Below are 18,788 nucleotides of genomic sequence, written 5' to 3'. Positions count from 1 at the left end.
TCGATGTTGTTGTCGACGGCATATTGAAAGAGTTCGAGTTTTTTTATTCAATATGCCGTTACAGTTCCATGAAATGACTTTAAGCTCGTTAGTTTGCGTGAGGTGTGTGTTCATTGTACGGATTGGAGAAGCATAAGTTCCTTGAGTAGAAAGATTTTCTTCTAATTGTCAGTGGTGAAGGAGGAAAGGGAAGACATGATTCCAGTGAACCACGTGAGTAGATCACTGTTGTCATTGGCGGCTGCAATGGTAGGAGCGGAAGTTTGAGGCTGGGAAGAGAGAGGAGGATATTCCGCGTTGGAGTTGACAGTGGCGGCGAACGAACGGGAAAGAGGCGGAGGAGGGATGGAAGTTTGGTTGTTGGCAGTCTTGCGGCGCGCGAAGAAGGCAGCCTTGGCTTCCTTATAATTCTCACAGCTGCGGTAAGTGGCAGGATGCGGACCGTCACATAAAGCGCATTTGGCCGGTTCTGAAGTTGGCTTGGTGCATTCACGCAGAAGTGAGTGAGCCCGCATTTGTGGCATCGGGCTGGCATTGAACAGTGGTTTTTAGAATGTCCAAATCCCTGACAGCGATGGCATTGCAGAGGCTGAGCCGGCTTTTTGTAATCAGTGATGGTGACACTAAGGTCAGTGACGTATTTAACTTCCATAAAAAGGGTGACATTGATTGCGGGATCTGTGGTGATGTGGCAGACATTGGTTTTGTAGCGGGCCACGGCGTTGAGTCCGTTTTGCCGCTGAGCGGGGGAAGGTCGGGTGGAGGTAATACGGGTCACGGATAGCACAGGAAAGCCTTGATTCTGAAGGTCTTTAAGGATTCGTTCATCCGCCACTGATGGGAAGACGCCACGCAGGGCAAATTCTCGGCGCTGGTTTTCGGCAAGTAGATAGGTGGAGAAAGGAATGTTTAGTCCAGTGAGAGCCGATTTAGTTTTGACAAAAGTCGTCGATGGACTGACATTTGATAATCGCCGGATTTAAACCGGTCGCGTGTGAGATCGGTGGCGAGGTGCAGATTGAGTTAATATTCCTATGTATTTCCGGCCATCTTTCCGTATCAGCAACCTTGATCGGAGGTATCTTAGGGAGCCTAGGAGCAGTAGGTGAAGCAGGTTGGGCAGTTGGAGGACTCGGCTCTGAAGGAGCGTTGTCAGAAGTAGGTTCGGTGGAGAGAATTTCATATTGATTCGAGATCGGAACGGTTGCAGAATAATTTTTTTTTTGAAATCAGTGGCGTAACAATGCGTGATTTGCTAGTCTGTTTTGTCCAAATTTAAACAGGAGGGACTTTAGGTACAGAATCGTCCAGGCTGTTACAAATAGCAGAATGCTGGCTGGCAGGGGGAGATTTGCCCAATGGGACTGACGAGACTGAGAGGTTGTCATCGGCGTCGGATGAAGGGCCGTCTTTGATAGAGTACTTTGTGATTCGCGGAAGGGCTCTGGTGAGCACTCCTGCAGCTCTCGCTGATCTCGCCGCAAGCTTCTCGGAAATGGAACGGAGTTCGGCGATTATTCGCGCTGTCTCGGGATCTTCCGGCGCCTCGGGTTCCGAGAGGGAGCCCTTGGCTACGGAATTGGCCGCCATAGCGGCCTTTTTGACGTTGGAGGGCAGGGGAGGGGCCTATTTCCCTAACCTCGGGACCCGGCCGTTTCCCCCGGACTGTGCAATGAGCGATTCTAACGGCTCTAATTCGTTCTAATGGTTGCCGTGCACAGGGGACGACACCCGAGGGTGAGAACCGCAGTGACCGAGCTTGAAATTAGGTACAAACTCGGCCAACCGCGGCCGAGCCCCGGTTGACCCCTGATCGCAACGGGAAGGGACTGAAGTTCTCTCCGAAGATTTTCGCCGAAGTCCGGAAATGGCCCTCTTAGCGACCGTGGAGTGCAGATCGCATTCAGTGAAGGTTCAGTGAAGTCCAAAAAAGGTCCTCTTTGGGTCCTAATTCCTTTCCTGATGACGCCTCTTTCGCCGTTGACGCGGCAGGACAACGCGCAGAGCGTGCCTGAGTGCCAGCCGAAGTCCCGTATGCGCCGCGTGCGGCCTCAGTGGCCCGGACGACTCAGCGCCGGTTGCCGCGGCTCCCTCGACGATGTCCCTCGGTGCGCTCACTCCCACGTTGGCGGCGTGCCGCGTCTAAGTGCACCAAGGTGCGACCAAGCAATGGAGAATAGTCAATTGGTGCAGCCCAACAAGTTAGCAAAGGAGAAGGGAATCATTCAGAATGAATCCCCCTTTTTCTTGCGGTGCATTCGGCTTATATACGTCTCCGAGGGAAAATAGGGGGTTCCGACGCACACGCATACACAAAAAATGAAAGGGGGATACCTTGGGCATTCCTCATAGCTGACCTTCACTCACACCGACTCACATTCACTCCACCTTGCATACTAGGGTAAAAACGGGGGGAGAGGATAGGAAACGGGTGAGGATGGTGAACGAGGGGGTGAAGGCCAGGGTTGGGACGGCCGCGACCGTCACAATATATAAATATATGTATATATAAAGTCTTGAGGAAAGCGCACTACGCGATAGTATAAATATGTAACGGACAAAATAAACACTAATAAAAACATAGGAACACATAGAAAAGGACACTCACAAATATATAAACAAATGTATATATATATATATTTATTTATTTTAAATGATATTATTGTATAAGAAAAAAACGCGATCGTAACATTTTTATTTAATAATATTGTATATCGTTGTTATCTTTGTATTTTATATCGCTCATGTTTTTTCTTTCATAGATGATGATTTAAAATAAATCGAAACGTTGGCTATAACTTGTTTGACATTGACCTAAACTCCACGAAATATTATAAAAATCAGTAAATTTACCATTTTCATATTATTTTATGGATTTGCAATACACTTCCAAATGAGTATGAACGACGCGAGTTAAGGGATTTCATTTCCCCACGCCGTCGTAGGCTTTTGTCTTGCGTCGTAGGTAGGAGCTTGAAGGTCCGTGAATTCATATACGAATACCAAGCGCTTCAATTATTCGCTGGAGCACCCTAAGACCGAATACAATGAACTAAAAGTTAATTACACTTCGAAGTTTATTCTCGTAAACTCCTCGACACAGCCCCAGAATTTTGTTTACGGTTATCGCTTATTTTTCCTTTAAATAGCATGAAATGGAAGGGCACGCGAAAGATATTTACAAGATTTTCTCTAGGAACAACATATTTTATTGACCTGAATCCTCTCTCATGGACGAAGGGAAGGTTTTTAATTCCTAAACAAAAAATACGAATGGTTCTTAAGTACCCAATGTTTAATTTCAGTTCCAAGACTTTAAATTTTCATTCCTGGCGTGCAATTGCATATTTTTTATCATTTACATAGATAAAATGTTTGAAGTAAGCAATATTCCTTCATATAGGGAATATATTCCCAATACTATAGTTGAGACCTACCAAATCCCATTTATTAACAGTTGCTTGAAACAGGCTAAAAAGACAGCCCAGCTGTCATGCGCTGCTGTAGGTGAAACAAACCCATCCCAGCACTGAAAACGGTGTCTCAAACCGAGATTTTCCGACTTCCAATAGTGCAACGACCCTGCATTCAGTAATCTGCTAAAGGCGTTCTCGATATCCTCTGTCTGTACTGTACCAGTTTAGAAATTTCGCTGTAACTTTATAATTTTTTCAATGAACAATGAACTTAGAAAAAAATTTAAATTTTAAATAAAATAAAAAAATCAAAATTGCGAACTCTCAACTTTTTCACGGCAACGAAAACACAGCTTATTTGAGCTTTCGAGAAATGTTGGTGCTTTGAATTCAAAACACATGTATTATATATTTTCGGCTCTTACTGCATGTGCAACTTGAACAATTTTTGTTGACTGTGCTGTGCGACTGTGAGACCTTTGATAGGGAATCATACTGAAATAACTCTTCTTCCTCGGTCTCCTCACACTGAAATACCGAGATAAAGATTATTTTATCTTCTAATGATAACTCTTTGTCTCCACTTAAATTTGAGGAAACAATATTGTGGGATGATGAATTCTGTTTATTGCTCACCGAAGTTCTCTCTTTGCATTCAGAATCGGCAGCGCAACTCTCTCCCAAACATTATCTAACCCAATGTCTGACTCCATATAGCTAAATTTGTCGTTCTGTAGGTTATAGTCGTCTGACCGATCGTTCTCCAACCAATTTGCGATGGATTCATCATTTAGAGCCATTCTTCACTAAAACAATGAAGAATAAATAATTTAAGAAAAATCACATAACCACCTAGCATGGGTCTCTCATACCCGGGGTAGTAGTGTTTTGCTAACCCGTGTCAAACGCGCGCACGTCCTACCCCGGTGAGCCAGAATATGTAGCAATACAGCCTCTGCACATGTAAACCCATAGTCTTCATTAGGTTGTAAATTATGAATGGATTTGAAATGAAAATGGAGAGCAACTATGGAAGGCAGAGTCAAACCAAAAGTGAAACAGGTAGGCATTGTGCTTTCAACCCACATACCAAAAAAACAAACACACGAGAGCAAAAAAATTACACAAAAGTTTAAAGGTAAAAAAGTTCACCTTACACTCTTAACACAGAAATTAGGCGTTTCACCTCCGGTATTTTTGAGATTGCTTGCGATTGAGGGTCCTTTACCTCTTCCATCCCGAACAAGGCCTTCTCAACTATTACCCACTGGCGGGCTTTGATGTGGGTATCTACGGTAAAGAGTAGTGATATGCGTAGAAAGTAGCAGCAAACAAATCTCTTGTGGTGGGCAGCGTTATGGGAGTTTTGTGAATAACAAAATAATGGGTGTGTATATTTCCCAAAGATTCGCCAATAATCATGGAAAAGGGCTGCACTGTTGAACCTCGTGCTCTATATCGCTCCTCCAGCCCATCACAGTGTTTTATTAAGTCATCAGTCTGAAATAGAAAAGCATTACTTAATTTCTTCCTGGTAACTTAATTTTTGACATTCAGTATAGGTCAGAAAGACAATCCCTCAATTTAGCAAAAAAAATTCAATTGTGATCGAAGATCTACCAAAATCTGGTAATTAATTATACAGATATTCCATAGTTAATAACCTCACAGAAAAGTCATCATACCTGGCCAAAGTGCCGCTGAATAAAAGCAGCGCGTTCAGCAGCTCCTCTTCGGTTTCTCATATTTGCTGCAACATCAGGGACATCATTCACAGCAATATCTGGTAAATCGTCCCTTTGCAATCTAGCAATATTGTGGAGGATGGCACAAGCTGAAACAATTTTCACCGTCGTTTGTAGTTTTGTCCTGAGTTTCATGGACAGGCAAGGGAATCCCCTCTTCCACACCCCGAAAGTTCTTTCCACAATACATCTGGTGGCAATGTGTGCCACGTTATACCTGTAGTAATTGGATGCAGTCAGTTAAATAGTAGCAGATGAAATTTTACCCTATAGCAATATTGATACAAATTTCTTGTTTGCAAAAATACCGGAAAGCATATACCGTCTTTCAGGAGCAGTCATTGGATTTGCCAATGGTGTGTATAAATAAGGTAGCTGAGGGTAGCCTCTGTCTCCCAACAAAAATCCTTTTAACTCCCTTCTTTCTAGCATCAATTTCAGTCTGCGGTTATGAAAGATGCGGGCATCGTGTGTGGAACCAGGCCATCTGGTTACTATGTCCATTATTTCCACGTTGGGTCCGACAACAACCTTGAGGTAATAAAAAGTATTTTATTTCAACATTAACCTTTTTTTCTACTATACAAGCATTAATGTAATAGTGATGGTATTCTCAATAAACGCATCACACCTATTTCTATGTTATTTATTTAATAATATTTATGGTAAAAGTTACAGGCTATATATATAATGAATTGTTCTATTTTTTTAAAGACGTACCTGGACATTCAGGGAGAACCAACCCTTTCTGTTCCTGAACCCTTCAGCATTATCTCCACCAGGGCTCATTATGGGTACATGGGTGAAATCTATGCACCCAGTAACTCCAGGGAATTGCCTCACTGCATAGAACCGCTGCTGGTAATCAGCTGTTTCTTGTTCAGTGCGTGGAGTAAAATCCATTCTCTTAGGTGGCTTACTATTTCAGTGGAGACAATCTACAATGTGTAAAGCGAGAATAATACCATCATGGCTGAAACATGCATAACTGTTCATTCATCTTCAATCTTAAATACTTAGTTAATTAAAAAACATTTTTATATAGAATGGACATAGAAACACAAAAAATGTAATTCAAATAATGACTTGGCAGATCGTCGGGCCAAGTGAAATGTTAAGGTGAATATAATAATGTTGAAACAACCAACCCACCTTAATGAGACGGGAGACAGATGGTTGAGAAACATTGGAAAGATCACCGCACACAACCTGAAAGTGAAAAATATTATTCAAATAATACAAATGGTATTTAAGCAGGCAACGATTAGAGTCTGGCATTCATGAAAACTGTTGAAGTATCCCATTAATTTAAAAATTAAATTTAAATGATTAGTTTTAGCAATCGTTGGATACAGCCTTATAAATCAAACAGGAGCTGGGAGAGTGGCAGATATCTTACTGCCTAATTACTAGATACTCATTAATGTGGAGAGAACACATACCTGAAAACTGCCGGTGGCATAAAATCTCAAACAAGTGACTCTCCTCAAAGAAGAGAGAGACTGGGCGCTCGTCCCGGTCACAGCCAATTTCCAACTCAACCGAGTCCCTTACCGTAACCTGCCTATATATGCCCAAGCAGCCAAGATGGCCGGCCTAGGCATATATTAGAGGAGTACGGTCCGGGATGGACGGTCGGCGAGATTGGCTGCAGACGGGACGAACCTCCAGGACACATTGCGTGTCGGATCCTTTATTATGGTTACAAACATATTGCAATATTCGTCATTTTGAAATAAAAGGCCTGTGCCCTTGCGGAGACAGGCTAATACAGATTGGTTGTCAACATACATAGTAAGTTCTACAAAGTCAGGTAACATAGGCAAAAGAAACAGAACCCCCCGCAAAGCAGCTTCCCCTTCAGCGTAATAAATAGGTAATTGATGTTGAAAGGGAATAATCCTTTCGTAGTCCAGTGCAGGGCAGACAACTGCACCCTGGAATGGGGTGGCGTCAGTATAGGCCCTGTAGTGGATCCCGTACGGAGAACATTTCCGTACCTTCTGGAAGATGCCATCTTCCCAGCATCGGAGGAGCCAGTCGGTCCGCCGGGCATAGCAGTGATTAATCAGGAAATACGGCAACTTCAGGATGTAAGCAATCCACGCGACATATCCCGCCAGTTTAGGAATGTCAAGTGTTCTAAGACGAGGAAGAATATTGATGGCTAAGTGCAGCCGAGTGAGAGAAGACGGAGTGAGCTGAAGGGTAGAAGAGATGGTGTCGATTCGAACACCTAGGTACATAAGGCGATGCGTGGGTCGTAAAATACATTTCTTAATATTCAAGGAAACACCTAAGGTCACTGTTAAAAATTCAACAATTTCTATGACAAGAACACGAGCATTTACAAAATCACAGTTCAGGACTAGCAACCAGTCGTCCAAGTAAGGGATCATACACACTTTGAATTTGTTGTAAATTTCCCGCGACACTGCGCGGGCCCAGCGCTGCATTATGGCGGGTGAAAGACAATGGCCCATGGGAAGGCGTTTAAAAGAGAAATATTGACCGCCACAGTAGACACCGTAGAATTTTATATGTGGTTCAGAAATTGGAAGTTGGTGAAAGGCATCGCGGAGATCAAGTTTACATAATAGCGATCCTTCCGGAATAGCACTAACGGCCATGGCCGCATCTTTAAGGCGAAACTTGGGCTTCCTATAGTGGGGAGTCCACGGAGACAGGTCATGAATGAGGCGATGGCCCCCGGAGGACTTAGGAATGAGGAATGTGCGGAAGGCACAGACGGGTTTCCTTCGGCACAGGACTCCCTGGAGCACTAGGGAATGGAGCACACGGAGAATGTCCGGGTCAGCACCGGGGTCATGGAAAACAAAGGGGAGCCGCGTCCGGCTTCGGCACATTGGCACCCAAGAGTGCGAGTTCGGTGACCGAGGGGTCATCGTATGGGAACGGGAGAATAGAAGGGAGCACTTCGTGGGAAACAGCCACTGGGAGTGGGGTATCCACAGTACCTTCAAGAATATCCGTTATAGGCCGCATGTCCGGGCCGTCGTCGGGGATTTCTCGCCATCCGCCAAAGCCTGGGCCCTGGGATGGAGTGTCCAAGGCGGGGTCCTCCTCTAGGTCTGGTCTGGTGGAGGCCGGTGAGGGCGGAGAGCCCGGAACCGTGTCTGCATCGTCGGAGACGGAGGTGGAGTCGTCGGAGAGGACTGTCGACTCCTGGTCGGAGTCGGAATCCGGGTGCCAATCAACCGGGTCTCCGGGCTCACCGGAGTCGTGCCATCTGAGCAATTCGCCAACGAGGATGTCGTCCTCCGCGTCAGCCTCCATTGATTCTGGTGGGCCCGGAGACGGCGGCCCCGGCAGGTGGAGCAAGGGCGGTGAGTTACTATGTGTTGCGCCGGCGGTGGTTGGGACCGCGGGCAGCGGCTGGTCTGCGGCCCCGATAACTGGTGGGCTGGAATCTGGAGGTCGGTCTGGCTGTTGCGGAGGGAGCCCGCTCTCGGATCACCTCGCGGATTATTTGCGGCCCCGGGAGAGATGCCGGGAGCCGCAGGACCTCGTTTGGGGCCGAGACGTGGGCGGCGGTTTGCCATCCGTGCGTAGCCGCAATGGCGAGAATCCTCGCGCGGTTATAAGAGAGCGTGCGAATGGCAGGTGACAGGCTGGGCCATTCTGCGGCAAGAGTAAGAACAAGATGGATTTCATGGCTGTCCCGGCGGGTCAGCTTGTTGGACTCACGATTGTTGGAGAGAAGCGTGAAGAGCTCCAAGACTTCCTGGTCTGGTGGAGTGGCTAGCATTCCGGGCGCGGGGGCCGGGAGAAGCTGCCGGAACGCCAGGTCGAGGGCTATTGGCTGCGTGCCGAGGATAGAAGAATTGGCCTGGGACGGCTGAGGCTGTGACCCCGGAAGAGGCGGTGGATCCTGGGAAGGAGGCAGAGTGACGATCGGTTGGAGCCCGATCTGCGTGAGCGGCACCGTAGAAGAGGTAGAAGGTCCCGCAAGTGCGCCTGCCCGGGTTTGCTGTTCCAAGAGCCGGATCAGGTTTGTCATGAGGGCATTGGCGTCCGAAGGCTGCGGAGAAGATCCTATCAAGGAAGGTGACGCTTGCCCCTGGTTTCGGAGTGGAGAAGAGGGCGGAATAGGCGAGGATCCCGGCGAGCGGGACTGCGATCGCGAGCGTCTCGTGGGCGATTGCCGCTGTAGGGTTTTCTTTCCCTTGCCCTTGGTTGCCATGGTACGTTCGTATCTTCCGCGTGGGAAAGATGCCGAGAAAAAGAAGAGAGAGACTGGGCGCTCGTCCCGGTCACAGCCAATTTCCAACTCACTTAAAGCATCGGCGGCAGGGGCAGCCCCCTAAGATGTATATTCTCCGGTGAAACGAGGGGTAGAATGGTGTCTCACAGTTTCCTTTGAAAAGCGGTATCTGACCCGAAATTCTTCTGCGGAAAACAGCTCCATCGGGTTTTCTCTCTCTCTTACATACCTCCTCGGAATGGGGATGTCAGCATCCAAGACATGTTGAATAAATTCATTGAAATCATCGTCTACTACCTGCTCGTTCATATTGGCAAAACTTGCTATTGGCTGTATTATAAAAATAATACTTGTTATTTCAGAACGACCTTTTCGCCCGCAAGGTGAAAAAGACAATGCTCGAAAGATGTTGGAGTAGGTAATTCGATGTAATAATGGGCTGAGGTTAATGAGTTAGCAAAATTCTCCCAACAAAAGAAAACGTAATCACTTTTAATTTATTTGCTAGTCCATTGTAGCAGACGCCAAACTGAAATTGTCGTCGAAGTACGTATCGCGGTGCCGTTGCAGACGAAACCGTACCGGGAAATCAGACGTAAAAATAATTATAAATCTATTGTCGTTAAGAATATAACGAACGTGTACGACTAATTGCGACTCTTGAATAATAAAATATGTGTTAACGAACCGAGAAATACGTGACATTGGTTCTATTACGTTTATAATTCTACATTTTATCATTTGGAAGAAAGCATTGCTTCTATAAGGAGGTAAAATTCCTTCGTACTTACCCATCACATCATCGCGGAGTCAATAATTGTTTGTAATCACATTCATAACTTTTATGAATTAAAGTAAATAGTTTTCAGAGGCATGGAATCACTCGAGCATAAAGTAAAAGTGATTATAGATGGTAGTTGCTGGAGCTGCAATACGACTCGCTTGACGAATGGTTAATTGCGAGTATTTATGGTTGAATACTCTCAATGCAGGTGTTAAAATTACATATGATAGTTTACTAAATAAACATAAATAGCCATCATTTGCTTAAATGGCTCATTTCGTAAAATATCTGCGATAATAAATTTGAATCGGTCAGCAGACGAAATCAAGCGGCCATGTTTTGTTGATGTAGCGAGCAAGTAGCATGGTGTGCAGGACACTACACAGTTATAGCGGACGGATGTACCGTTCCTCGGCTGCTACAGCATTGTTAGCAGCAGTGCTAGCGCTGCATCCATCCATTGATGACGTATGCAGCGGATCTTCTGCTATAGCGACGACTAAGAATACGGCCCTAAGACTCCCGTTAAGGACAACTGCGGGAAAGTGCTTACGTTATTGCAGTTTCTATTCTAAGGCAGCAGCATTTTTAATTCTGCAACACTAGTACCCATAATTAAATAACTTGGCTGCGAATGGCAATAGACTCCCAACGTGAGAAATCTTATCCTCAATAACAGCATACCTTAGCATAGCAAAGGAAGCCATCCAAAATATCCTTCCGTGAAGGCTTCCACGCTTTTCCCTTGGGGACTTTTAATGGAACTGTCGTCACCAACCCAGCAAATAAATGCAGAAGTTCAGCATCAGAGCACCGAGCTGCAATACATAATTCATTTTAATCACAAATAATCGTGCATAATATTGTATAAGGAAACTAGTGTAGGAAGCTCTTGCTGTTAGCCTACCTGGTATTGAAATGTTTTCAATTCTAAGCTGCTCTTTGACCTTCTCAGCAAATGGCTCCCAGTGGGTAGCAATTCTACTATATGCCTGAGGGAACAACTTTCTAAAATCACTCTGGAGCTGGAAAAATAAAAATTATGGCATTAATATTATGGCATTGAGGCAGATGCTGGAGCTAGCATATTTTTGAAAGATAATGAAAATTGAAAGATAATGAAAATTGAAAGAATTTTCAAGTTTTTTTTTTATGGGGTAAAGGTCATGGATGGTACCAACCAATTTGTAGCCTTCTGGTTGTTTCAGCACCGGATATATGTTTAAATATTCATATGTGGCCTCATATGCAGTGTCAGACCTTAATTTGGCCTGCCGGTGTCTCACAGTTTCCTGCCAGTATTTGTTGATGGTTTCCCATTCATTTAATTCAGTCTGCTGCAACTGTAATCTTTCTTCAACATCTAAAACATGACAAAGCACATATTACTGAGAATGAATTAACTACCTACCAAGAAATTTTAATCTCTTAATGTGGTCCAAAAATTGTTATCATTCATACCTTCATTACTAAGGGTGCATGGAAGGAGTCTTGCCAAATCCTCACTACCATCACAGGCTGCATCTTCCCCAGGTCTCTCAACCCCTCGTCTCGACTCCCTTAAGCCAAACTTTCGCAACTCCTTAGAAATATTGGTGTACTGGTCATACCGTTTCCCTGATGGAAGAGATGTTTTACCATCACTTGTTCGAGATGGGTTCTACCACAGCTCCTGCAAGCAATGCCATGGTACATGATATATGAAATTCATGATGGTAGTTTGAAGTTGAAGTAAATGAGAAATGAGTGAACTTACACAATCTTCGTTAAATTCTTGCCCCACACAGTCTGCCCAGAACCGAAAGCGATTAGGGGTTATGCTACACAACAACAAAAAATGTTAAAAGATTTTTTTTAATAAAAAATAAAGATTCAATAAAATAGCATTCACATTTAACTTACTCCTGGTTAGTGTCTAGCCCTACCTCATGCAAAACAATGGCTTTTGCCAATTTAAATTTCAGGGCCTGCTCCAGCTGATTTTTATTTTCATATGCAGCCAGAACAATTAGTCCATCAACGGACTTTTCATCAAGATTTCTTATATACTGAAACAGAATAAAAATACTTAATCAAACCAAAGATACTTCGAGGTCACTTTGAGGTACTGGGTGGAAAACATGTTACTTTCTCCAATTTTTTCGAAACCGAAAGCCAACAACACGATGACTCAGAAATAGTGCCCATGTCATTCACTTAATCACAGTTATATTCAATAACAACAAGATACCTAAGTGACTGGCTAGTATTGCTTGTTGTGCCTCTTCATAATACACAAGTATAAAACTATGGGCACATATAAAAAAATGCTGTTTCTATAATTGTAGAAGGAATGGTGACAAGACTATTACAATATTACACACTTACCGTGCTTTTTGCCTGGTTAACAGGGTGTGTTTGCGCTATTGCGCGATCGAAGTCAATGGTGTTGGTTAAAAATTCCTGAGCTGATTCAACCGTTTTTTCAGCATATTGATTTAACGCCAGATCAACAACCACGGAAGTATTCAGTGGATACGAAGTCGATTCAGATGGTGCCGACTTGCTGGAGGTCTCACTGTTTCCCTACAACAAATAGAAAATAATCTGAAAACTGTATTCTACTGAACTTTCATACACTTACCAAACTTGGTCCCTTAAGGAGATCATACATCAACAACATCGCTGCTCAATGCTTCCATGTACTTAATACGGTGGCCTGCCTTAGGAATGAGCTCTGGCAGCACCGAGGGAGCCACAGATGGCAGAGTGGAAAGCTGATCCGAACTTATCTCACTATCTGCACAAGACGGAAAACGAAACGATGAGAATCAACAAAAATGGCCGTAAGAATTGACACAAAATCGCAATTTCAAATCAACTCACCAGCAAACACCTGGATATAGGCTCCAAGTCCAGCCTTCAATAAAAATTTCTTCGTCCCGTCGTCCATTTTCACGAGAAGCAGGAACAGTGAAGACGATGTGGCACCTGAATCTCGAAAGAGTTCGCCCTTTTCGCGCCCAAGCCCGAACGTGTTGATGGCTCCTACGGCTGAACACAGAATGGTGGGTGCTATAGTGCTTCCTGAGAGCGCCACCAGTGATCGCAACTAACCCAGCAGAGTGCACCAACTACAACTTTGGTTATCCCACCCAAACTACCTTGACTGTACATGTTTTGTGTGACGCTCCGTACCTCTGGTTCTCACATCCAAATAATTAGTTCTGACGTCGTATCATTCTTGATGGCGCATCCAAACCTCCACGCCCAAAAGGGTTTAGGGTGTATCACCCAAACTTGTTTTCTCAGTGTAGGACCATCGATGTCTGGAAAGAATTCGTACGAAATGCGTCCCTTTTGGCTCGAGTCCCATCTGACTTGCCAATTTCCGATGGTTTGAGTTCTCAGTTCTTTTCTCTTCTCATCCCAGTCTGCATGCTGTTCTTTTAATTTTTGTACTTTTAATTTTTCTTCAATCATTAAATCAACTGGAATGGATCCCGTTAGTACACATAAAGCATCAGTGGAAGTTGTCCTGTATGCTTTAGCTAATGGAAGTATTTTAATTTCTCTGCACCCTTTTGATCATGTTTAGCGATTTCGTTCTGATATTTAATTCATCACCCCATGCTTCACAGCCATACGTTATTATGGGCAGTGCGACCCCATTGTATAATCTTAGCATTATTCTATTTTTTTTGACCATGTACATTCTTAGCCAGTTGTGTTATGGGAAGGAAAGTCTTTTTCATTTTGCCAGCTATTTCCCTGCAATGTGGGCTGAAATTCAGTCCTTCTTCGATATGTATTCCTAGGTACTTTACCACGTGTCACTATTTGATGTTTCTCTTATTCATCTTTACTATTGGAGGCCGTTTGAATTTTCCTTTTAGGAGCATCATGATAGTTTTATTCTCGGAAAACTATCCTGACAGGCAATGCTACTCTGTGTTCGTTTGCGGAGTAGCCTTGTTCAAGAAAGACAGTATGTTGTAGTACACATACGGTGTTTTCCTAGAAGCAGCCGAACCGCTTTTAATCCTTCTTTTTTCTTGACAAGAAGAGTTTTAAATGACGCCATTTCTTCTGAAAATTAGACCCTGAAAAACAAAAAAAAATATTGCACATATTGTGGGTCATAGTAAAGCAACAACTTTTGTTAATACTTTTATTATCATTAAGTAATCATTTTTTAAGTGTTAACTTTGTTACAAAAACTGAACGCGACATTATGCAACTTACAATCAGCAAATTTAAAACAATATATTCATATGATACCATGAATTAAATAAAACATACACTTACCATTTTGCGCTCGTTCATCATCGGCTGGAGAAACTTTTCGCCACTACAGACTTCCCACCGAGAGGGTCTTCGAAACGTACTTCCACTAATTCGAAAGAGGCCGCCATATTTTCCGTGTCTGTGTTGGTTTTCGTACACAACGACATGGCAACGAGCGTTCGGGGAGCCAGTAAGAGCAATTTGGCGCCGGTAGCATCTTGTGCCTCACCTATCTGGCGATGGCATCCAAAGCGTGGAGTAATGACGTCGGCGCCACCAAATGATGGCGTCACGACCTCGCTCACAGCGCTGTCAGCTAGAACAGCGATAGCGCGCTGTCAGCGCTATGTGCGTGGCCATATATTGATGAAAGGTTTTGAAAAAGGAAAGTCACTACAAACATTTCACTACTGTTCTATTTAATTAAAAAAGATCTTTACAGAATATTATTTTAAAAGGTAGCTGGTTACACAGATTATTAAATATAGGGATATAATAGAGAATATTAGGACAGATTATGTGATTACAGATGTGTAAAATTATTGATTTTCATTTGTTTCAATGTTTTATTCGTCCTTTGCATCTATTTCATAGGAACTATGCAATATTCCTTTAATAAGTTAACATGGAAAGGAATCAATATCACAGCCTGTCTCAAAAATGGATATTATTGTAGCGAAGACATTTATGAAGGTAAAGATAATTGAAGCCTGAAGCCATCTTTCCATTGATGTTAAAACATTAAGTTCACAACATACATTAGCAAAGGTTTTGAGGAACAAAATTTTCATTCTAGTTCCTTTAAAATTTGTTTTAAAACACCTTACAGAAATCATTACCCTGACAACTTCTAGCACTAATTACAAAACAAAATATGGTAAAGCAAACCATCATCTGGCGCAACTCCTGCTCTTTAAACTTTATTTGAATGTCATCCATTCTTTTTTGGTGCGCCAGAGCCTGCTCCTGCTGCATCCTTTGCAGTCTCAAGACCTCCAACTTCAGATCCTGTGTCTCTTCGTCTCGCTTCACTTTCCGCAGTTGGAAGTCATGGACCAGCTTTGCTGTGGCCAGCTCCACTTGTGCTGTCTCTTGCCTGAGGGCTTGAATCTTATCGCGGTGTGCGTTATAGGATTTCAAGCCCTCAAGCCGGTCCTGCAACTCTCTCTCTACAGCAGCTCCTCTGGTCATGCCACCAGAGGAGGATTGGTGTCCTTATCGGATCTCCCATCACTGTCGTGGCACACGGAATATCTGACGGTGGCGCCTCGACTACTTTGAAAAGAAAAAAGAAAAATTTATTGTATAATTTTCTGTGATAAATACATCCTTGTCTCTCTCACAGTTACCTTTTGGGCTATTAATGCAGAGCCTATTCACAATCTATTCTTTTAGAGCTGAGGGGACTCCACTTTGAAGTGACTTTATTGGCTCTTTAGGTTAAAAGTGACTAATACTTAGTGTTTGTTAGTGTTCTTCCGAAGGGTTACTAATGGCATAAAAGTACCTCATATGTGGGTGTGTTATCGCATTCTAAAAACAGTAACTACTCGTGGAAGCCATTCCATCTGGCCTTTCCATGTCCCCAGCCTAAAATCTAATTAGAGACCACCTCATTCGAGCGAGTTAAAGGTGTACCTAAAACCTCAACGCGTTATCATGGAAGCCATGGGAGGTGTTACCGCATTCAAGCAACAATACTCACTACAGGTATCCTCTCCGGCATTTCCATGTACCGACTCCGCAGTGTTCTCGGCGACCAACTCATTCAAACGAGGTTAAGGTCACTCAAGCACCTCAGTGCGTAATCATGGAATGCAGAATCTCATTTTACAAATTCTTCTTTCTACGCAGCTATATGCAGTACGTAACAATAAATGTTGAGCGAGAAGGATGAATCCGGGATTGGCGATCTTCTGTATTCATTTTATTAATTCTTCTGACACGATGTTGGCAGAATGGCGGCAGTGCAATATTCTTTCTCCTGGGACCAACACTGACATCTAATGCTCTTCGAAACCTTCCCAAGGACACAAAAAGTTTCCCGTGGGAGAAAACATCACTCGTGAGATCCAGGCCTATTTTATGCTAGGTTTGACCCTGGAGATTTATTTATTGTCATGCAGTACGCTACATTCAAGGGAAATTATCTCCTGATCATTTCAATTCCGGAGTTGGAGACTCGGAACTTATCCATGATACTCATATGAGCAGTTTCGGGTCGACCAGGTATCCTTGCCTCTATGAATCTTCTCGATATTTTCTCCACGAATAATTTGGTTCCATTAACCAATCCGTCTGTGAAACTAATATTTCTTATTAAGATGACCATACATCCAACTTTCAATTCTGGAATATGGTCCGGGACTCCTGTATGTGACACGTTATTCAACACATCCGTGTGAATGTGCACGTTATCTTCAGCCCCCGCGCATGAAGTACTGTCTGCGCTGCTTAAGCGCACTGCCTCGTTCGGCAACATTCTTAATACTGCAGCATTTATCTCTGCAATGGTTAGGTTAGTCCCGGATAGAATGGCTCTGCTGCAGCATTGCTCCGGATTGAGCAGCACATCACGTGGGTACACGAAATTCATAAGGTCTTCCAGTGACGCGGCGTTATTAATCTTTTTCAGCGGAATGGGACGATAAAATCCTATGCAAATGGATGAGAACTTGTTCTCGCCAACTGCCAGTACGAATGCTGTGTATTCTTGGCCCTCTTTAGAGCGGAGAATGGTACCGAGTCGTTTTTTGATGATGTTGGGCCAGAGTTGATAAGACTTGAGCGATGCCTCAATTATGTCGACCTTTGAACCATCGGGGATTATTGGTGCAACCTGCCTAAAGTCTCCGGCTAATACTATCACCTTGCCCCGAAAGCTTGTCGATTCTGACATACGTCTCTTAATACCTGTTTCTGTGCTATTAACACTTAGAAGCCCGGGGTATTTTCATATGCGGGTTGCCAGAAATCCGGGGGTTTTGTTTTTTTTTTTATAAAATCATGGTTTATTTGGATAACTGGATAAATTGCACGAACTGGATCATGCAACTGAACTGAACATACTAGATCTGGCACGAATTATATAGAAGAAATCCTATATTTTAATGTAAAAAAAGATCGAACTTCCTGTAACATAAATAAAAATGATTATGACTTATACAATACAACCACTTTTTGAAGAAAAATACGAAGTCCTGACATTGATTTCACTGTGTCTTGTAAAGTTATTCATTCATATCCAAGATATAATTTGCTTTTGTGTGGTAAAGTTTGAAGCAATCTGGCATGCATAATGCCACACCACAACAGGAACACCACCAAATTGTTTCTCTCCTAGTCACTTTTCCTGCACCCCGCACGGGGGGAGGAGAGTTATCTCTTCCTTTGGGGAGCCGCGCCCCCACGGACCCGAGCCCACCGAGGAGAAAAGCTCGTTAAAAAACCCCGTCGCTCGCTCGGATAGTGTCCAGACAGCATGTGACTCTGCTGCTCTGAGTAGCCGTAAGATCTGGCGTCCAGAATCACCCACGTGTTTGCCGTGCGTGGAGACCCGTACAAGGGGGAGAAGGGGATCCTGGTGCGTGAGTTCTCCGGCACCCAGCTGGGCGTCGGATACCCGGTATGGGCCGGAGTTCAACACCCCACTTCGGCCCTGGATTCCCCGCAAAACGGGCGGCCGAGAAGAGCCCAGCTCGGTCAATCGGCTCCTGGCGGCTGGGGAGCTTGGCGGCTCCTTCCGAGCGTACGCCAGGACGGGTTAGTGCTGGAGATATGGGGGTCTCCGTAGGGCGGCTGAAGGCGTGTGGGTTCGGAGGGCCCCCGCGCTGGAGGTTCTAACCCGAAAGAGACCCCTTTCGAAGGTTCCTATATCCCTTGGGTAGCCCTGGCGACCACACCGAATCTCGGTGTGGCGTCCCGAATGTGTGGCTCCGTGGTGGGTGGGGAGCCCAGGGGATGAAATATAACGTAGCATGGAGTCTGAAATTCTTCCTCCACCAAAGAGATCCCGCCCGGACACGGGCGGAGGAGAACAGTTATTCGAAAGAGCAAAACGGTTTCTGTCATTGAAATGCTCCAAGGACGGCGAAAATTTGAAAAAGGTTTCTCCCTCGGGGTTGCATTTTCTCCACTTGGCAAGGGGCCTCTTGCCTCTGTTGTGGGGTCATTGTAGCTTCCTTTAGTAGCTTAGAGGTGGCCTTCTTCCCTTAAATTCATATCTGCTAAAAATGAAAGAACTTCAGGGGAACGTAAGGATCTGAGACCTTTCGTTTTCCTCCTTTGTCTCGCTACAACCATGAAAACTTATGACTGGACGTTCACCTGCACTGGCTAAACTAAAAAAAACA

General features: G+C 44.2%; 1 protein-coding gene across 1 annotated transcript; it reads right to left on the bottom strand.

Annotated features, from left to right (window-relative positions):
• Positions 1-4,623: 4,623 nt before the first annotated feature.
• LOC124156924 (putative nuclease HARBI1) lies at positions 4,624-5,777 on the bottom strand. Its single transcript, XM_046531399.1, has 2 exons — positions 5,484-5,777; positions 4,624-5,378 (listed from the first exon to the last, which is right to left on the bottom strand). Exons 1-2 carry the CDS (start codon positions 5,663-5,665, stop codon positions 5,096-5,098), a joined length of 465 nt encoding a protein of 154 aa, XP_046387355.1. The 5' UTR covers positions 5,666-5,777; the 3' UTR covers positions 4,624-5,095.
• Between the last annotated feature and the right edge of the window lie 13,011 nt (positions 5,778-18,788).

This window comes from Ischnura elegans, chromosome 4, assembly GCF_921293095.1.
Source record: "Ischnura elegans chromosome 4, ioIscEleg1.1, whole genome shotgun sequence".
NCBI classification, from domain to species: Eukaryota; Metazoa; Arthropoda; class Insecta; order Odonata; family Coenagrionidae; genus Ischnura; species Ischnura elegans.
The sequence above is the reverse complement of the archived record's forward strand: the minus strand, read 5'-3'. Positions and strand labels throughout refer to the sequence as shown.